This window comes from Chlorocebus sabaeus, chromosome 18 (assembly GCF_047675955.1).
Source record: "Chlorocebus sabaeus isolate Y175 chromosome 18, mChlSab1.0.hap1, whole genome shotgun sequence".
In the NCBI taxonomy this organism is placed as follows: Eukaryota; Metazoa; Chordata; class Mammalia; order Primates; family Cercopithecidae; genus Chlorocebus; species Chlorocebus sabaeus.
The window spans coordinates 39,937,866-39,953,604 of NC_132921.1; the positions used below are offsets into that span (position 1 = coordinate 39,937,866).

A 15,739-nucleotide genomic window follows, 5' to 3' on the forward strand; every position below is an offset into this window, starting at 1 on the left:
ACTCTCCTCCAAAATTTAACAGAGTATTGACATGTACTACAAGAAGCTTAACTGAATTAAATATCCTCAAATAATATTGTGTAGATGAATTTAAACACAGAATCAGACATTCAAAAACTAAGAAACAGAAATAACTTAAAGAAGATATATACTGAGAAAAAAGAAATTGTAGGAAAAGACAAAATCATCTCAGAAATAAGGGACAAATCACAGGGTACTCTTGGGAGAATAGTTTGGAATGAAAAATGAGACATTTGAAGAGCAGGGAAACAATCAAGAGAATGAATATGTGATTAATAATAATTTTTACAAGGTCTACAGAGTCAGAGAAAATCTGGTAGAAATGAAAACCAGGCAAAAAATATTCAACAGTATAAAAAGTGAAATCCTTGAAGAATAAAAACAACATGTAAAAAAAAAAATTAGTGAAAAGTTCTAGAAATTAAAGAAAATATATATTTACTTATTGAAAAGACCCACTTGTACCTGAAAAAAAAAATCTAAGACTATTTTTTTTTTCTTTTTTTGAGATGGAGTCTCACTCTGTCACCCAGGCTGGAGTGCAGTGGCGCAATCTTGGCTCACTGTAAGCTCCGCCTCCCGGGTTCATGCCATTCTCCTGCCTCAGCCTCCCGAGTAGCTGGGACTACAGGCACCCGCCACCACACCTAGCTAATTTTTTGTCATTTTAGCCATGATGGTCTCGATCTCCTGAACCCATAATCCTCCTGCCTCAGCCTCCCAAAGTGCTGGGATTACAGGTATGAAACACCATGCCTGGCCTGAAACTATTAATTTCAAGACATAACTTAGTAAAACTAGTGGACTATAAAGAAAAAAGAATCCTTAGTATTTCCAGGAAAACAGATCAAACAGTTAATATGGTTTAGAAAAGTGCAGGACAGGTGTTTTGTATCCAGCTAAGTTGTCTTGTAAGTATCAAGGCTATAGAAAAATAGTTTTAAATAGGCAAGAACACTGGAAATATTGTACCCATGAATTATATATATATATTCCTCCACCCAATCAAGAGAAGATTGGGAAAACTTTGAAAAAAAATAGGTAATGATGAAGATTTATTATCTTCAATTTTAAACCTAGACTAAAACAAGAATAAGAACATGAATACAAGAATGTGAATGGACTTAACTTGCCTATTAAAAGAAAACAAATTTTAAATTGGTACAAAAAAATCCAGCACTATAGTATACCAAAAACCCCTTGAAACACAGTGATTTACAATTGTAAATTCAAAGAAAACTTAGGAATAAACCCCCAAAATTGAAACAAAGTTAAGGCAGTGATTGTAACTTTGATCAGAGCAAAACGATAAAAATAATTAAATGACATAAGGGAAACTTTTTAATAATAAAAGCCACAATTCACAATTAATTATTCACTTTACAGTAACATTCTGATTAAAATATTGATTTCTGACTTATGCTGGTATTTTCTAGTACAACTGTTCTCACTTGGGACTTGTTGATCGTTAGCCATTTCTCAATATTGTGTTCTTATGTGTATATAAATGAATGTTTTGGGAGTAAAAGATATACCATTGTTATTAGATTTTTAGAACCAATGTATTAAGATATTATAAAGTCAATACAATTAAAATATCTGAAAAAAGGATAGAATTATGAGTTTGAGTTTCTTATGAAGTTGCTCTTTAGCAAGGAATAATAGAATGCCAATGTTTTGAGGAGGTAAAACTGTGTAACATAAAATGAAATAAAATTTAATCTCCAGTCTGACTGATAGCAGATTCTCTCCAGTGTGATAATAGGTTGAGCTTGATAGGTACTTAGGAGAGACTTTTCAAAAATTGTTTTTTTATAAATTATCTCCCTCAAATGGAAATGCCTGTTAGATGTCCCATAGGGGATCTACTTTGTAAAACACAGAAGAAACTTATACAAATCAACCTTTCTAAAATTATCTTTTGAGTTCTGAAACAAAGCTCAGCTGGCTCCTTTTGCTTTGATTCTGTCTCAGCGGTGGGTCAGAAGATTCCACACTTAAAGGGCTTTTTTCAATTATACAACAAGCAGCAGGTTTCCATTACAGCACAAATTCCATCATCTAAATACATGCTGGTTTTTGTTGTTGTTGTTTGTTTGTTTTTTGCAGGGTGAGGGTTTGGGGGCGGGTAGTGGGGAATGGAGTCTGGCTCCAGGATGGAATCACCCAGGCTGGAGTGCAGTGGCACAATCTCGGCTCACTGCAACCTCCACCTCCCAGGTTCAAGTGATTTTCTGCCTCAGTCTCCGGAGTAGTTGGGATTACAAGCATGCGCCACCACGCCCGGCTAATTTTTGTATTTTTAGTAGAGGTGGGATTTCGCCATGTTGGCCAGGCTGTTCTTGACTCCTGACCTCAGGTAATCCACCCGCCTTGGCCTTCCAAAGTGCTAGGATTACAGGCGTGCGTCACTGCTCTTGGCCTAGGTGTTCTTATAAATAACTGTAACAGGTAAGTCCTTGACTGATTCATTTATTTCTGATGTTGACTGTCTGTTTCTCAAGTCTATATCTAAATATTTCTATTATTAAAATGCTTTCATATCTTTTTTCTTAAATTTGTTCAAAACTTCTGCAGGCTCCGTAATTCCTTCCCAATTGCATAGCACTTAACTTAGCCCGTAACAGTTCATTCTATTGCTTCTTGATAGCTTCCATGAGTATCATGTACCGATACCTGGTGGAGGAACGTTTAAATGTGTGGATAGAATGGTGTGACATTTGAGTAGAGATATCAATCATTATTAACATTATTAAAGAATTTCAGAGCCAGAGAGTAGTTAAATTGGTAAGAACAGATTTTATTCAGGAACTATGGCAAAGGATAAAGAAGAACTGCATATAGAACTGGTCTTAGTTCCAAATATAGCAAGCACTAAGGCAGATGTATAGCCAAGAAGCAGGATTGGGGTCAGTGGATGGAAAAATTACTAAGAAATACCCAGAAGGGGTGATTCTGGTTAAACAAATTTAATGAGATTCTTACTGAAGGCAGGGAAATAAAATATTTCTTGAGGAGTGGTGGGGATGAAGAATTTGATCAGGTATTGAGAACAATCAGATATCAAGGGTAGGGGATGCTCTCTAAACTGATTTTGCAGTATTTTTGCTAAATCTGGGTTATGAAAAGATGAATATGGAAGTACAAAAGTTTAGGTGTAGGTGAGAAGAGGGTTCTGAGAAGCCTGACTGAGGTTTTGGCAAGGAGTGAGTCTTCATCATTCTGATATCAAAATGAAGATGGCAAAGGTCATTTTTATGTCATAGGATAAAGGCATTCTCATGGATGGTAAGTACCACACTAAGTCTGAGAACAAGGCTAGTAGCTGTTTGGGCAGTGGTATGAGTTCAGACTAAAAGGAAAGATGAATGTGGTTCACGAAAGACCACATATATTAGCATATCATGTTGAAGATTATGTTCTTTATTTTAATAGCAGCTGACATGTGAGTGACATAATTTTTTTAATGATGATGTTGGTACCATTGGGAAAGAGCTAATGTAAAGAAAACAAAATAATTATGGAGGAAACAGTTTTTAGTCTAATACAATAGAGATTTTTAAAAGAAATATAAGATTCTGAACTAGAGTAATAGCAGAATCAAGACGTTTGAAAAATTTGTTGGAGTGAAAACTTAAAATTTATGTTTATATGGAGGATATGAGAGGGAAGGGGTGCAAAGACATCTTTGAGATTTTAGCGTAAATAATTGACTATCATAAGATGGATGTTGAGGCTGTTAATCACATTAGTAATTAAGTGTATATCCATTTGTTTTGAGTGGAGTAGAAATATCTTCATTTTAGTTTTAACTGTACTGAACTAAGCTATTATTGAAATTGAGATGACTGACAACCCATAGCTAATTGCTCACATGAAGCATGCCTCTGACCTCTGTATTCTAACTGGGAGCAAACCAGCCAGGAACAAAGAGAGGGAGACAACTGCCATTTTAAAACTCAAGAAAAGCATTTTCCAAATGCTTCTTCATATCCACTTAATAAACATGTTGCTGTCAGTGTTTACCTGAAGTATTCTAACTCCTCAGGCTATCTGTAAGGAATGTTGATTTGCATTTCAAAAATTTGCCCAAGGCTGTCAAATTGAGTAATACTTTCATGTAGAGACTTCTTTTGTAAATGCAAAGAAAGGAAGTAAGCAATTGTTAAAGCATAAAACAGAAATTCTCTTCCACTGGGTCAGTTTCCATTTCTTTTCATTTCTCAGCAGGGTACATGTTTGTTGAATGTAACTGAGTCTTCTCTGCCCTGAACCTTTGCTAAAGTGTGTATACACTGTTAAAAACAACCAAACAACCAGAGCTGGACACTAGTTAAAGCAATAAAAATAAATTTAATCCAGGAACTATCTCCACAAGGGAAAAGAGTCCTCAGTATATAACTAGGCTCAATTCCAAATACAGAAAAGACAGGTAGAGATTTATAGGCAAGGCACAGGGGAGAAGGAAGGTGAGAGGGCAGGAGTTACACCCATGAATAGAAAATTCGTAAGAGGTGACATCAAGGGGAGGAAGATTCTTGCTAAATTGACTTAGCAGGATTCTTGTTGAAGGTAGGACAGAGTGATCAGATGTCAGCGGAGGATTCTCTCTAAACTGTCTTAGCAGGATTTGTACTACAAGTGGGCTATATAGACCCAGTCAGAATGCAAGGACAGGGTCCATGTTTGAGGCCTAGTAAAGAAGAAGGCTTAGGATCTTACCTAAAGTTTGCTCAGGGAGAGAGTCTGTTAACAAACACACATGCAAGAGTGAGGAAAAAAGAAAGAGAAGAGCTATTATACACTATTTTTATATAAGTTTGTTGTTTTGCTTCAGAGTTCCTTTTGCTTCCTAATAATGGAAATTCACAGGAGGAAATACTCTACAATAGAAATATTACAAATGTTTTACAAAATCATAGGTTTGGAAATAATGTGGAGAATACAGAATTACAGAAAAAAAGTAATGAAAAAAAGGTGGTCAATAACAAATTTATTAGGCAAAATAAAAGTAACTGAAATAATTTTAATTTTGAATAAAGACAAAAATCATGTAATTACATATTTTATAGTTCATAAGAACTTCAGAGGTTATCTATTCACTTTTAAGATGAAAAACTTAAGAGTTCCAAAGAATGTACATATTCTTTGGAATGTACACATATTCTTTGGAATGTACACATCATTACCAACTGTTTAACCAGAGCAGGTCAAGAGGGATTCTGTAACTGGTTTACATCTTCATTATGTCAAGAGCTTCTTTGTTTTTACTCCAATACCATTTTTATTGAAATACACTTAAAATTTGAACATATTTGTTTCAGAGAAGTATCTGGCATCTGACACATTTTTCCCTCTAGAACTTTGTCTTATTGTTTTCATTTTGTGTGAAATTAAATTAGTCACTCACATAACTAACTTACTCACCAGAACCTTTTAAAAGATTGGTGAACTATGTTGGTAAATAACTTATTGATTAATTGGTGAATTTTTATTAAACAAAATGTGTTTTTTTTCTTTCAGCAATGACAATGCAGTTTATTAGTCATCAGTTTCCTGATTATCATGACCCCACTATAGGTAAGTAGAAACCTCTTTTCTCGGTAAGCTCAAATAAAGACAGTGTGACTAATGGCTTGAAAATATTAGCAATGTTGATGGAAAATAAATATAATTTACTCTATTACCCAGAACATATACACATAAATCTATAACATGTAACGTACTGTTACCAGGGGGTCCTTGCTCCCAGAGCTCTCAAGATGGTGGCGGGCCGCTTCCAAAATAGAGGTGGGCCACTTCCAAGATGGTGGCAAGTTTGGCGTTCTCTGATCTGGGGTTGTTGGCCTCACAGATTCCAAGAAATAGAATCTTGGGCTATGCGGTGAGTGTTATAGCTCTGTTAGAAGCTGTGAGTTATGGAAGAGAACCGTGGAACCCAGTGACTAGTGTTCAGCTCGATTAGGACGAACTGAGGCACTTAGCAGCATAGGAACAATGGCAAGCCTTTAGCCCCATCAGGAGTGGCAATGGGTGCCTGGCTGGATCAGGAGTACAGTGGACACCCTGCTGGATCTGGAGGGATGAAAGTCAGAGGCGGGTCTGTGACCTCGGCAAACAGCAGTGGTGGATGGCGAATGAAAGCTCGGCTCTAGCCGTAACAAAACACGGACCAGAAGTGTGCAGTTGCAAGATTTAATAGAGTGAAATAGAGTGAAGACAGAGCTCCCATATAAGTGGAGGGGACCCAAGGGGGTTGCCCTTGCCAGCTTGAATGGCTGGGTTTATAGCCCAATCCCTGTCCCTCCCACTTGCTCTCAGGCAATAGATGATTGGCTATTTCTTTACCTCCTGTTATTGCCTAATTAGCATTTTAGTGAGCTCTCTGATTGGTTGGGTGTGGGCTACGTTGCAAGCCCCATGTTTAAAGGTGGATGCGGTCACCTTCCCAGCTAGGCTTACGGATTCTTAGTTGGCCTAGGAAATCCAGGTAGTCCTGTCTCTCAGTACCACAACAGAAACTTCAAGAGACAATATTTGTCCTTACTTCTTGCCGGGTACCCTAGTATTATCTGTTCTATTTTATTTCTTTCTGGTAAATGGTGGTTGGAATCCATTAAGTGATTTCAGTACCTAATAATGGATATCTACCTGCATTTGAGAAGTTTCTCTGGATAATAAAATTGTACTCTGGATAGTAAAGTTGATGTGAGTATATATGTATTTGGTCATTTACTCACTTCTGTCAGTCTCTGAATTTTCTACTGCGGAGTTATTTAACCATGTTAATGGCGCATTTGGAACGCTAGATATAGACATAACATTATCCATCATTCTCATCTTGAAGGTTAGCAAACTGATATTTAAGGTGTAAAAATATTGCTAGAGCCAAAACACCACCCATGTTTTATTCCTCCTACCCAGTTGTCTTTCTGTCATAATATACTGTAGACACTTTGCATTGGGGAACAAGTTTTCTCCCTCATTCAAAGCACAAAAGATTTCTTTAAAATTGCTTTACTCATTCAAAAACCTACTTTAAAGAATTGGCTGGAAATTTTCAAGCAGAGTCCACCGTAGTACTCTTTGCTTAGAAACACACTGGTATTAAAAACACATCAAGTATTATTTCCCAGAGATGGGGGCATATAGCCTCATGACTGACTGGTTGTCTGGATGGTGAGCTCCTTTAACCACTCCCCATTACTTACCCTATTTGTTCCCTTAGTCTGAATATCTCTTACCCTCACCCCACCCATGGGTAAGATCATCTAGTTTCTATTATGCTCATCAAGAAATTTTAATTCAAGATCTAACTTGATATATTCAGTGTCATCCTGTAAATTATACTCCTGTATTCTTCCCTGAAAGGCCCCAGAATATGAGCTTGCATACCATTGCTGACAAATATAAAACATACTTATTTTTAAATGTCTGATTGTTTATTAAGACCACCTCATCAGTTGAAGTAAAATGATTATATTTAAGTACGTGCAATTAGTATGTGGTCACTGGAAAGGACTTCCTCACTAAGTTGAGGTTTGTCTCTAAAGAGAAAATAACTACTTTGCAAAGTTTTAGAAGTGATTAGCTGCAACAGTTGCTTGATAATTCTCTAAGGCAATTTTCTAAACATCTTAGAAATTCTAGAATGCCAATAGCTTCATACCACACACTGTAAGTTACAGAAATGGGACAATCTTTAGAAAAATCTCCGAATCTTTTATCTTGTTGGAAAATTCAATAATATAATATATAATTTATGAAATCAGAAATTCACTCAGTTGTTTATTATTTTCTGTTATTCTTTAAGCTTTGTATATATTGGTGTGTCAAAACCAGCCTCTTGTTCACCAGCCTGTCACATCTAACAGCTTGAATAGGGCAGTAGATGTGAATAAATCATAAATGACTCCTTCAAAAAGAAGAAATAGGAAGTATATGATGATGTCTCCTTTAGTTATCCATGAGGCACATCTATCACTTGAGATTAAGATACCCGGACATTCAGTACTAACAGATAGCTAAAATCATACCTTTATCTGGCTATAAATAAAACAGCTTTAGAGGAAGAAGTTTGAAAATGGAAACATAGAGTACTTTATTACTTTTGATTCGATTTTCCCATCATTTCATTTCTTGGCCTTTTTAGTGGGAATATTGGTTAACAATTTTCCATTGATATCCTGCTTGCAGAAGGTAAATGTCCAAAATAATTTACCTTTCACCTACTTCTGCTACATAACTATAACTCAGTGTGGCTGACTTAAGGACCTCTCAAGAGGAAATTCATATTAGTACAGTTTGAAAGTCATACAAATTATAAAAGCATAACACCTATCAAGGATACTTTTTTCACAATTGAGATAGGAAATAAATATTTTTCAATCCTTCTCTAGATCTGTTTGTTACCCTACTGATTGAGGCTTTTAAATAGCCTTTTCTCTGAAATATTTGAGGGATATATATGGCTTTCTTTTCTCCCTTATATTCAGCTTAGAGTTATTCTTCTTTCAAATATACCTCAATTCTGAAAACGTGAGATCCCTTTATCACTGAAAACAGTTAGATACAATATTTGATATCACTGTTCTTCCCAAGGAGTAATTGTTTCCCTTATTTATTGGCAACAATTTCAACATCAGTAACCAATGAATTTATAACAATAGAAAGGAAAAGCTGATTGGTTAACATCAGGTTACTTCACATTACTGTTTTTGAAAGAGTTAAAACAGAGGAGACTTCTTTATTACACGGATTCAGATAGAATGGAATCTCTTGCTTTCAGAAAGGATTGGTCTTTTCACAGGTCTATTTGCTAGCTTGAAATTTCAGTTTGGTTTTGTGGCATCTAGCGTGAGTGACTTCATTTTGGTTTGGTCTCATGTGTTAGGCCCAGGGCAGGAGTTCAGTCCAAAACAATTGCCTGTCATAATTTTGTTTGACAGGTTAAAGCAGATAATCTCTGCTCTAAACTTATTTTTGAAAGATGCATAGGAATTAGGTTGGTGAAGAGGAGGGATTGCTAAAACAAAAAGTATAGGCACTGAGACAAGACAGCACAACAAGTGACAGAGCTGGGGCATTTTGGGAACCAGAAGCCCAAGGGTAGAGTAAATGGCATGATATGTAGGATGGAAAGCGAGAGCTAAATACATTACCAGGCACCAGATCTTTGAAGATCTTGCAGGCCTGGCAAAGGGTTTAGATACTTACAGTCTTATACTCTTCTGTGAGAGAAAGATGAATATTACTGACAGCCTGCTTAGCTTTTCCATTTGATAGTTCCAAGGCAGAAAAACTAAACATGCCTCAACTTTAACTAATGGCTGATTTTCTGTAGTAGATGTTTACTTGTTCCGGGATTCTTTCTCATGGTAAAGCACCCCACCCACCAGCATCTCATGCCAGAAACCCATGAATAATTCATGATACCTATTTAAACTTCTACATTAAACCACTCACAAAATTCTGTTGTTTCTACCTTTATAACAGCTTTTAAAACTGTTCCCATCTCTCTATAACCTTTTCTGTAATCTTTTTCTAAGCCACATCCATCTCCAATTTGGACTTGTTTTAAAATTGGTTTCTACACAGAACCAAAAAATATCTTGAAAAATTTAACTTTGGACTACTGTAATCTCTGTTTGATGGTCCCTAGTGTTGTATTATTTTTATTTTTATTTATTTTTTTTTTTTTTTACTTTTTTTTTTTTTTTTATTTATTATTATTAAACTTCAAGTTGTAGGGTACATGTGCACAACGTGCAGGTTTGCTACATATGTATACTTGTGCCATGTTGGTGTGCTGCACCCATCAACTCGTCATTTACATCAGGTATAACTCCCAATGCAATCCCTCCCCCCTCCCCCCTCCCCATGATAGGCCCCGGTGTGTGATGTTCCCCTTCCCGAGTCCAAGTGATCTCATTGTTCAGTTCCCACCTACGAGTGAGAACATGCGGTGTTTGGTTTTCTGTTCTTGTGATAGTTTGCTAAGAATGATGGTTTCCAGCTGCATCCATGTCCCTACAAAGGACACAAACTCATCCTTTTTTATGGCTGCATAGTATTCCATGGTGTATATGTGCCACATTTTCTTAATCCAATCTGTCACTGATGGACATTTGGGTTGATTCCAAGTCTTTGCTATTGTGAATAGTGCTGCAATAAACATACGTGTGCATGTGTCCTTATAGCAGCATAATTTATAATCCTTTGGGTATATACCCAGTAATGGGATGGCTGGGTCATATGGTACATCTAGTTCTAGATCCTTGAGGAATCGCCATACTGTTTTCCATAATGGTTGAACTAGTTTACAATCCCACCAACAGTGTAAAAGTGTTCCTATTTCTCCACATCCTCTCCAGCACCTGTTGTTTCCTGACTTTTTAATGATCGCCATTCTAACTGGTGTGAGATGGTATCTCATTGTGGTTTTGATTTGCATTTCTCTGATGGCCAGTGATGATGAGCATTTTTTCATGTGTCTGTTGGCTGTATGAATGTCTTCTTTTGAGAAATGTCTGTTCATATCCTTTGCCCACTTTCTGATGGGGTTGTTTGTTTTTTTCTTGTAAATTTGTTTGAGTTCTTTGTAGGTTCTGGATATTAGCCCTTTGTCAGATGAGTAGATTGCAAAAATTTTCTCCCATTCTGTAGGTTGCCTGCTCACTCTGATGGTAGTTTCTTTTGCTGTGCAGAAGCTCTTTAGTTTGATGAGATCCCATTTGTCAATTTTGGCTTTTGCTGCCGTTGCTTTTGGTGTTTTAGACATGAAGTCTTTGCCCATGCCTATGTCCTGAATGGTACTACCTAGGTTTTCCTCTAGGATTTTTATGGTATTAGGTCTAACATTTAAGTCTCTAATCCATCTTGAATTAATTTTCGTATAAGGAGTAAGGAAAGGATCCAGTTTCAGCTTTCTACTTATGGCTAGCCAGTTTTCCCAGCACCATTTATTAAATAGGGAATCCTTTCCCCATTTCTTGTTTCTCTCAGGTTTGTCAAAGATCAGATGGCTGTAGATGTGTGGTATTATTTCTGAGGACTCTGTTCTGTTCCATTGGTCTATATCTCTGTTTTGGTACCAGTACCATGCTGTTTTGGTTACTGTAGCCTTGTAGTATAGTTTGAAGTCAGGTAGCGTGATGCCTCCAGCTTTGTTCTTTTGACTTAGGATTGTCTTGGAGATGCGGGCTCTTTTTTGGTTCCATATGAACTTTAAAGCAGTTTTTTCCAATTCTGTGAAGAAGCTCATTGGTAGCTTGATGGGGATGGCATTGAATCTATAAATTACCTTGGGCAGTATGGCCATTTTCACGATATTGATTCTTCCTATCCATGAGCATGGTATGTTCTTCCATTTGTTTGTGTCCTCTTTGATTTCACTGAGCAGTGGTTTGTAGTTCTCCTTGAAGAGGTCCTTTACATCCCTTGTAAGTTGGATTCCTAGGTATTTTATTCTCTTTGAAGCAATTGTGAATGGAAGTTCATTCCTGATTTGGCTCTCTGTTTGACTGTCACTGGTGTATAAGAATGCTTGTGATTTTTGCACATTAATTTTGTATCCTGAGACTTTGCTGAAGTTGCTGATCAGCTTAAGGAGATTTTGGGCTGAGACAATGGGGTTTTCTAAATATACAATCATGTCGTCTGCAAACAGGGACAATTTGACTTCTTCTTTTCCTAACTGAATCCCCTTGATTTCTTTCTCTTGCCTGATTGCCCTAGCCAGAACTTCCAACACTATGTTGAATAGGAGTGGTGAGAGAGGGCATCCCTGTCTTGTGCCAGTTTTCCAAGGGAATTTTTCCAGTTTTTGCCCATTCAGTATGATATTGGCTGTGGGTTTGTCTTAAATAGCTCTTATGATTTTGAGGTACGTTCCATCAATACCGAATTTATTGAGCGTTTTTAGCATGAAGGGCTGTTGAATTTTGTCAAAAGCCTTTTCTGCATCTATTGAGATAATCATGTGGTTCTTGTCTTTGGTTCTGTTTATATGCTGGATTATGTTTATTGATTTGCGAATGTTGAACCAGCCTTGCATCCCAGGGATGAAACCCACTTGATTATGGTGGATAAGCTTTTTGATGTGCTGCTGAATCCGGTTTGCCAGTATTTTATTGAGGATTTTTGCATCGATGTTCATCAGGGATATTGGTCTAAAATTCTCTTTTTTTGTTGTGTCTCTGCCAGGCTTTGGTATCAGGATGATGTTGGCCTCATAAAATGAGTTAGGGAGGATTCCCTCTTTTTCTATTGATTGGAATAGTTTCAGAAGGAATGGTACCAGCTCCTCCTTGTACCTCTGGTAGAATTCAGCTGTGAATCCATCTGGTCCTGGACTTTTTTTGGTTGGTAGGCTATTAATTATTGCCTCAATTTCACAGCCTACTATTGGTCTATTCAGGGATTCAACTTCTTCCTGGTTTAGTCTTGGAAGAGTGTAAGTGTCCAGGAAATTATCCATTTCTTCTAGATTTTCCAGTTTATTTGCGTAGAGGTGTTTATAGTATTCTCTGATGGTAGTTTGTATTTCTGTGGGGTCGGTGGTGATATCCCCTTTATCATTTTTAATTGCGTCGATTTGATTCTTCTCTCTTTTCTTCTTTATTAGTCTTGCTAGTGGTCTGTCAATTTTGTTGATCTTTTCAAAAAACCAACTCCTGGATTCATTGATTTTTTGGAGGGTTTTTTGTGTCTCTATCTCCTTCAGTTCTGCTCTGATCTTAGTTATTTCTTGCCTTCTGCTAGCTTTCGAATGTGTTTGCTCTTGCTTCTCTAGTTCTTTTAATTGCGATGTTAGAGTGTCAATTTTAGGTCTTTCCTGCTTTCTCTTGTGGGCATTTAGTGCTATAAATTTCCCTCTACACACTGCTTTAAATGTGTCCCAGAGATTCTGGTATGTTGTATCTTTGTTCTCATTGGTTTCAAAGAACAACTTTATTTCTGCCTTCATTTCGTTATGTACCCAGTAGTCATTCAGGAGCAGGTTGTTCAGTTTCCATGTAGTTGAGCGGTTTTGATTGAGTTTCTTAGTCCTGAGTTCTAATTTGATTGCACTGTGGTCTGAGAGACAGTTTGTTATAATTTCTGTTCTTGTACATTTGCTGAGGAGTGCTTTACTTCCAATTACGTGGTCAATTTTGGAGTAAGTACGATGTGGTGCTGAGAAGAATGTATATTCTGTTGATTTGGGGTGGAGAGTTCTATAGATGTCTATTAGGTCTGCTTGCTGCAGAGATGAGTTCAATTCCTGGATATCCTTGTTAACTTTCTGTCTCGTTGATCTGTCTAATGTTGACAGTGGAGTGTTGAAGTCTCCCATTATTATTGTATGGGAGTCTAAGTCTCTTTGTAAGTCTCTAAGGACTTGCTTTATGAATCTGGGTGCTCCTGTATTGGGTGCATATATATTTAGGATAGTTAGCTCTTCCTGTTGAATTGATCCCTTTACCATTATGTAATGGCCTTCTTTGTCTCTTTTGATCTTTGATGGTTTAAAGTCTGTTTTATCAGAGACTAGTATTGCAACCCCCGCTTTTTTGTGTTCTCCATTTGCTTGGTAAATCTTCCTCCATCCCTTTATTTTGAGCCTATGTATGTCTCTGCGTGTGAGATGGGTCTCCTGAATACAGCAGACTGATGGGTCTTGACTCTTTATCCAGTTTGCCAGTCTGTGTCTTTTAATTGGAGCATTTAGTCCATTTACATTTAAGGTTAAGATTGTTATGTGTGAACTTGATCCTGCCATTATGATATTAACTGGTTATTTTGCTCGTTAGTTGATGCAGTTTCTTCCTAGCCTTGATGGTCTTTACATTTTGGCATGTTTTTGCAATGGCTGGTACCGGTTGTTCCTTTCCATGTTTAGTGCTTCCTTCAGGGTCTCTTGTAAGGCAGGCCTAGTGGTGACAAAATCTCTAAGCATTTGCTTATCTGTAAAGGATTTTATTTCTCCTTCACTTATGAAACTTAGTTTGGCTGGATATAAAATTCTGGGTTTAAAATTCTTTTCTTTAAGAATGTTGAATATTGGCCCCCACCCTCTTCTGGCTTGAAGAGTTTCTGCCGAGAGATCTGCTGTTAGTCTGATGGGCTTCCCTTTGTGGGTAACCCGACCTTTCTCTCTGGCTGCCCTTAAGATTTTTTCCTTCATTTCAACTTTGGTGAATCTGGCAATTATGTGTCTTGGAGTTGCTCTTCTTGAGGAGTTTCTTTGTGGCGTTCTCTGTATTTCCTGGATTTGAATGTTGGCCTGCCCTACTAGGTTGGGGAAGTTCTCCTGGATGATATCCTGAAGAGTGTTTTCCAACTTGGTTCCATTTTCCCCCTCACTTTCAGGCACCCCAATCAGACGTAGATTTGGTCTTTTTACATAATCCCATACTTCTTGCAGGCTTTGTTCATTTCTTTTTCTTCTTTTTTCTTTTGGTTTCTCTTCTCGCTTCATTTCATTCATTTGATCCTCCATCGCTGACATTCTTTCTTCCAGTTGATCGAGACGGTTACTGAAGCTTGTGCATTTGTCACGTATTTCTCGTGCCATGGTTTTCGTCTCTTTCATTTCGTTTGTGAGCTTCTCTGCATTAATTACTCTAGCCATCAATTCTTCCACTTTTTTTTCAAGATTTTTAGTTTCTTTGCGCTGGGTACGTAATTCCTCCTTTAGCTCTGAGAAATTTGATGGACTGAAGCCTTCTTCTCTCATCTCGTCGAAGTCATTCTCCATCCAGCTTTGATCCGTTGCTGGCGATGAGCTGCGCTCCTTTGCCGGGGGAGATGCGCTCTTATTTTTTGAATTTCCAGCTTTTCTGCCCTGCTTTTTCCCCATCTTTGTGGTTTTATCTGCCTCTGGTCTTTGATGATGGTGATGTACTGATGGGGTTTTGGTGTAGGTGTCCTTCCTGTTTGATAGCTTTCCTTCTAACAGTCAGGATCCTCAGCTGTAGGTTGTAGCTGTAGGAGATTGCTTGAGGTCCACTCCAGACCCTGTTTGCCTGGGTATCAGCAGCAGAGGCTGCAGAAGATAGAATATTTCTGAACAGCGAGTGTACCTGTCTGATTCTTGCTTTGGAAGCTTCCTCTCAGGGGTGTACTCCACCCTGTGAGGTGTGGGGTGTCAGACTGCCCCTAGTGGGGGATGTCTCCCAGTTAGGCTACTCAGGGGTCAGGGACCCACTTGAGTAGGGAGTCTGTCCCTTCTCAGATCTCAACCTCCGTGTTGGGAGATCCACTGCTCTCTTCAAAGCTGTCAGACAGAGTCGTTTGCGTCTGCAGAGCTGCTGCGTTTGTTATTATTTACTGTGCCCTGTCCCCAGAGGTGGAGTCTACAGAGACAGGCAGGTTTCCTTGAGCTGCTGTGAGCTCCACCCAGTTCGAGCTTCCCAGCAGCTTTGTTTACCTACTTAAGCCTCAGCAATGGCGGGCGCCCCTCCCCCAGCCTCGCTGCTGCCTTGCCGGTAGATCACAGACTGCTGTGCTAGCAATGAGGGAGGCTCCGTGGGTGTGGGACACTCCCGGCCAGGTGTGGGATATGATCTCCTGGTGTGCCTGTCTGCTTAAAGCACAGTATTGGGGTGGGAGTTACCCGATTTTCCAGGTGTTGTGTGTCTCAGTTCCCCTGGCTAGGAAAAGGGATTCCCTTCCCCCTTGCGCTTTCCAGGTGAGGCAATGCCTCGCCCTGCTTCAGCTCTCGCTGGTCGGGCTG

At 38.3% G+C, this 15,739-nt stretch overlaps 1 protein-coding gene across 2 annotated transcripts in view; it reads left to right on the forward strand.

The window, feature by feature from the left end:
• The window catches only part of RIT2 (Ras like without CAAX 2), a 402,484-nt gene that overhangs the window by 78,863 nt on the left and 307,882 nt on the right, over positions 1–15,739 (forward strand). The window contains exons 1-2 of one of the 2 annotated variants that reach the window (XM_073006352.1): positions 2,403–2,472; positions 5,545–5,601. In XM_073006352.1, the coding sequence (XP_072862453.1) occupies positions 5,547–5,601 (55 nt within the window). In that variant the 5' untranslated portion in view covers positions 2,403–2,472; positions 5,545–5,546. Of the gene's footprint in view, positions 1–2,402; positions 2,473–5,544; positions 5,602–15,739 lie in introns of those variants that run through there. The other variant, XM_007974176.3, reaches the window with a different exon arrangement.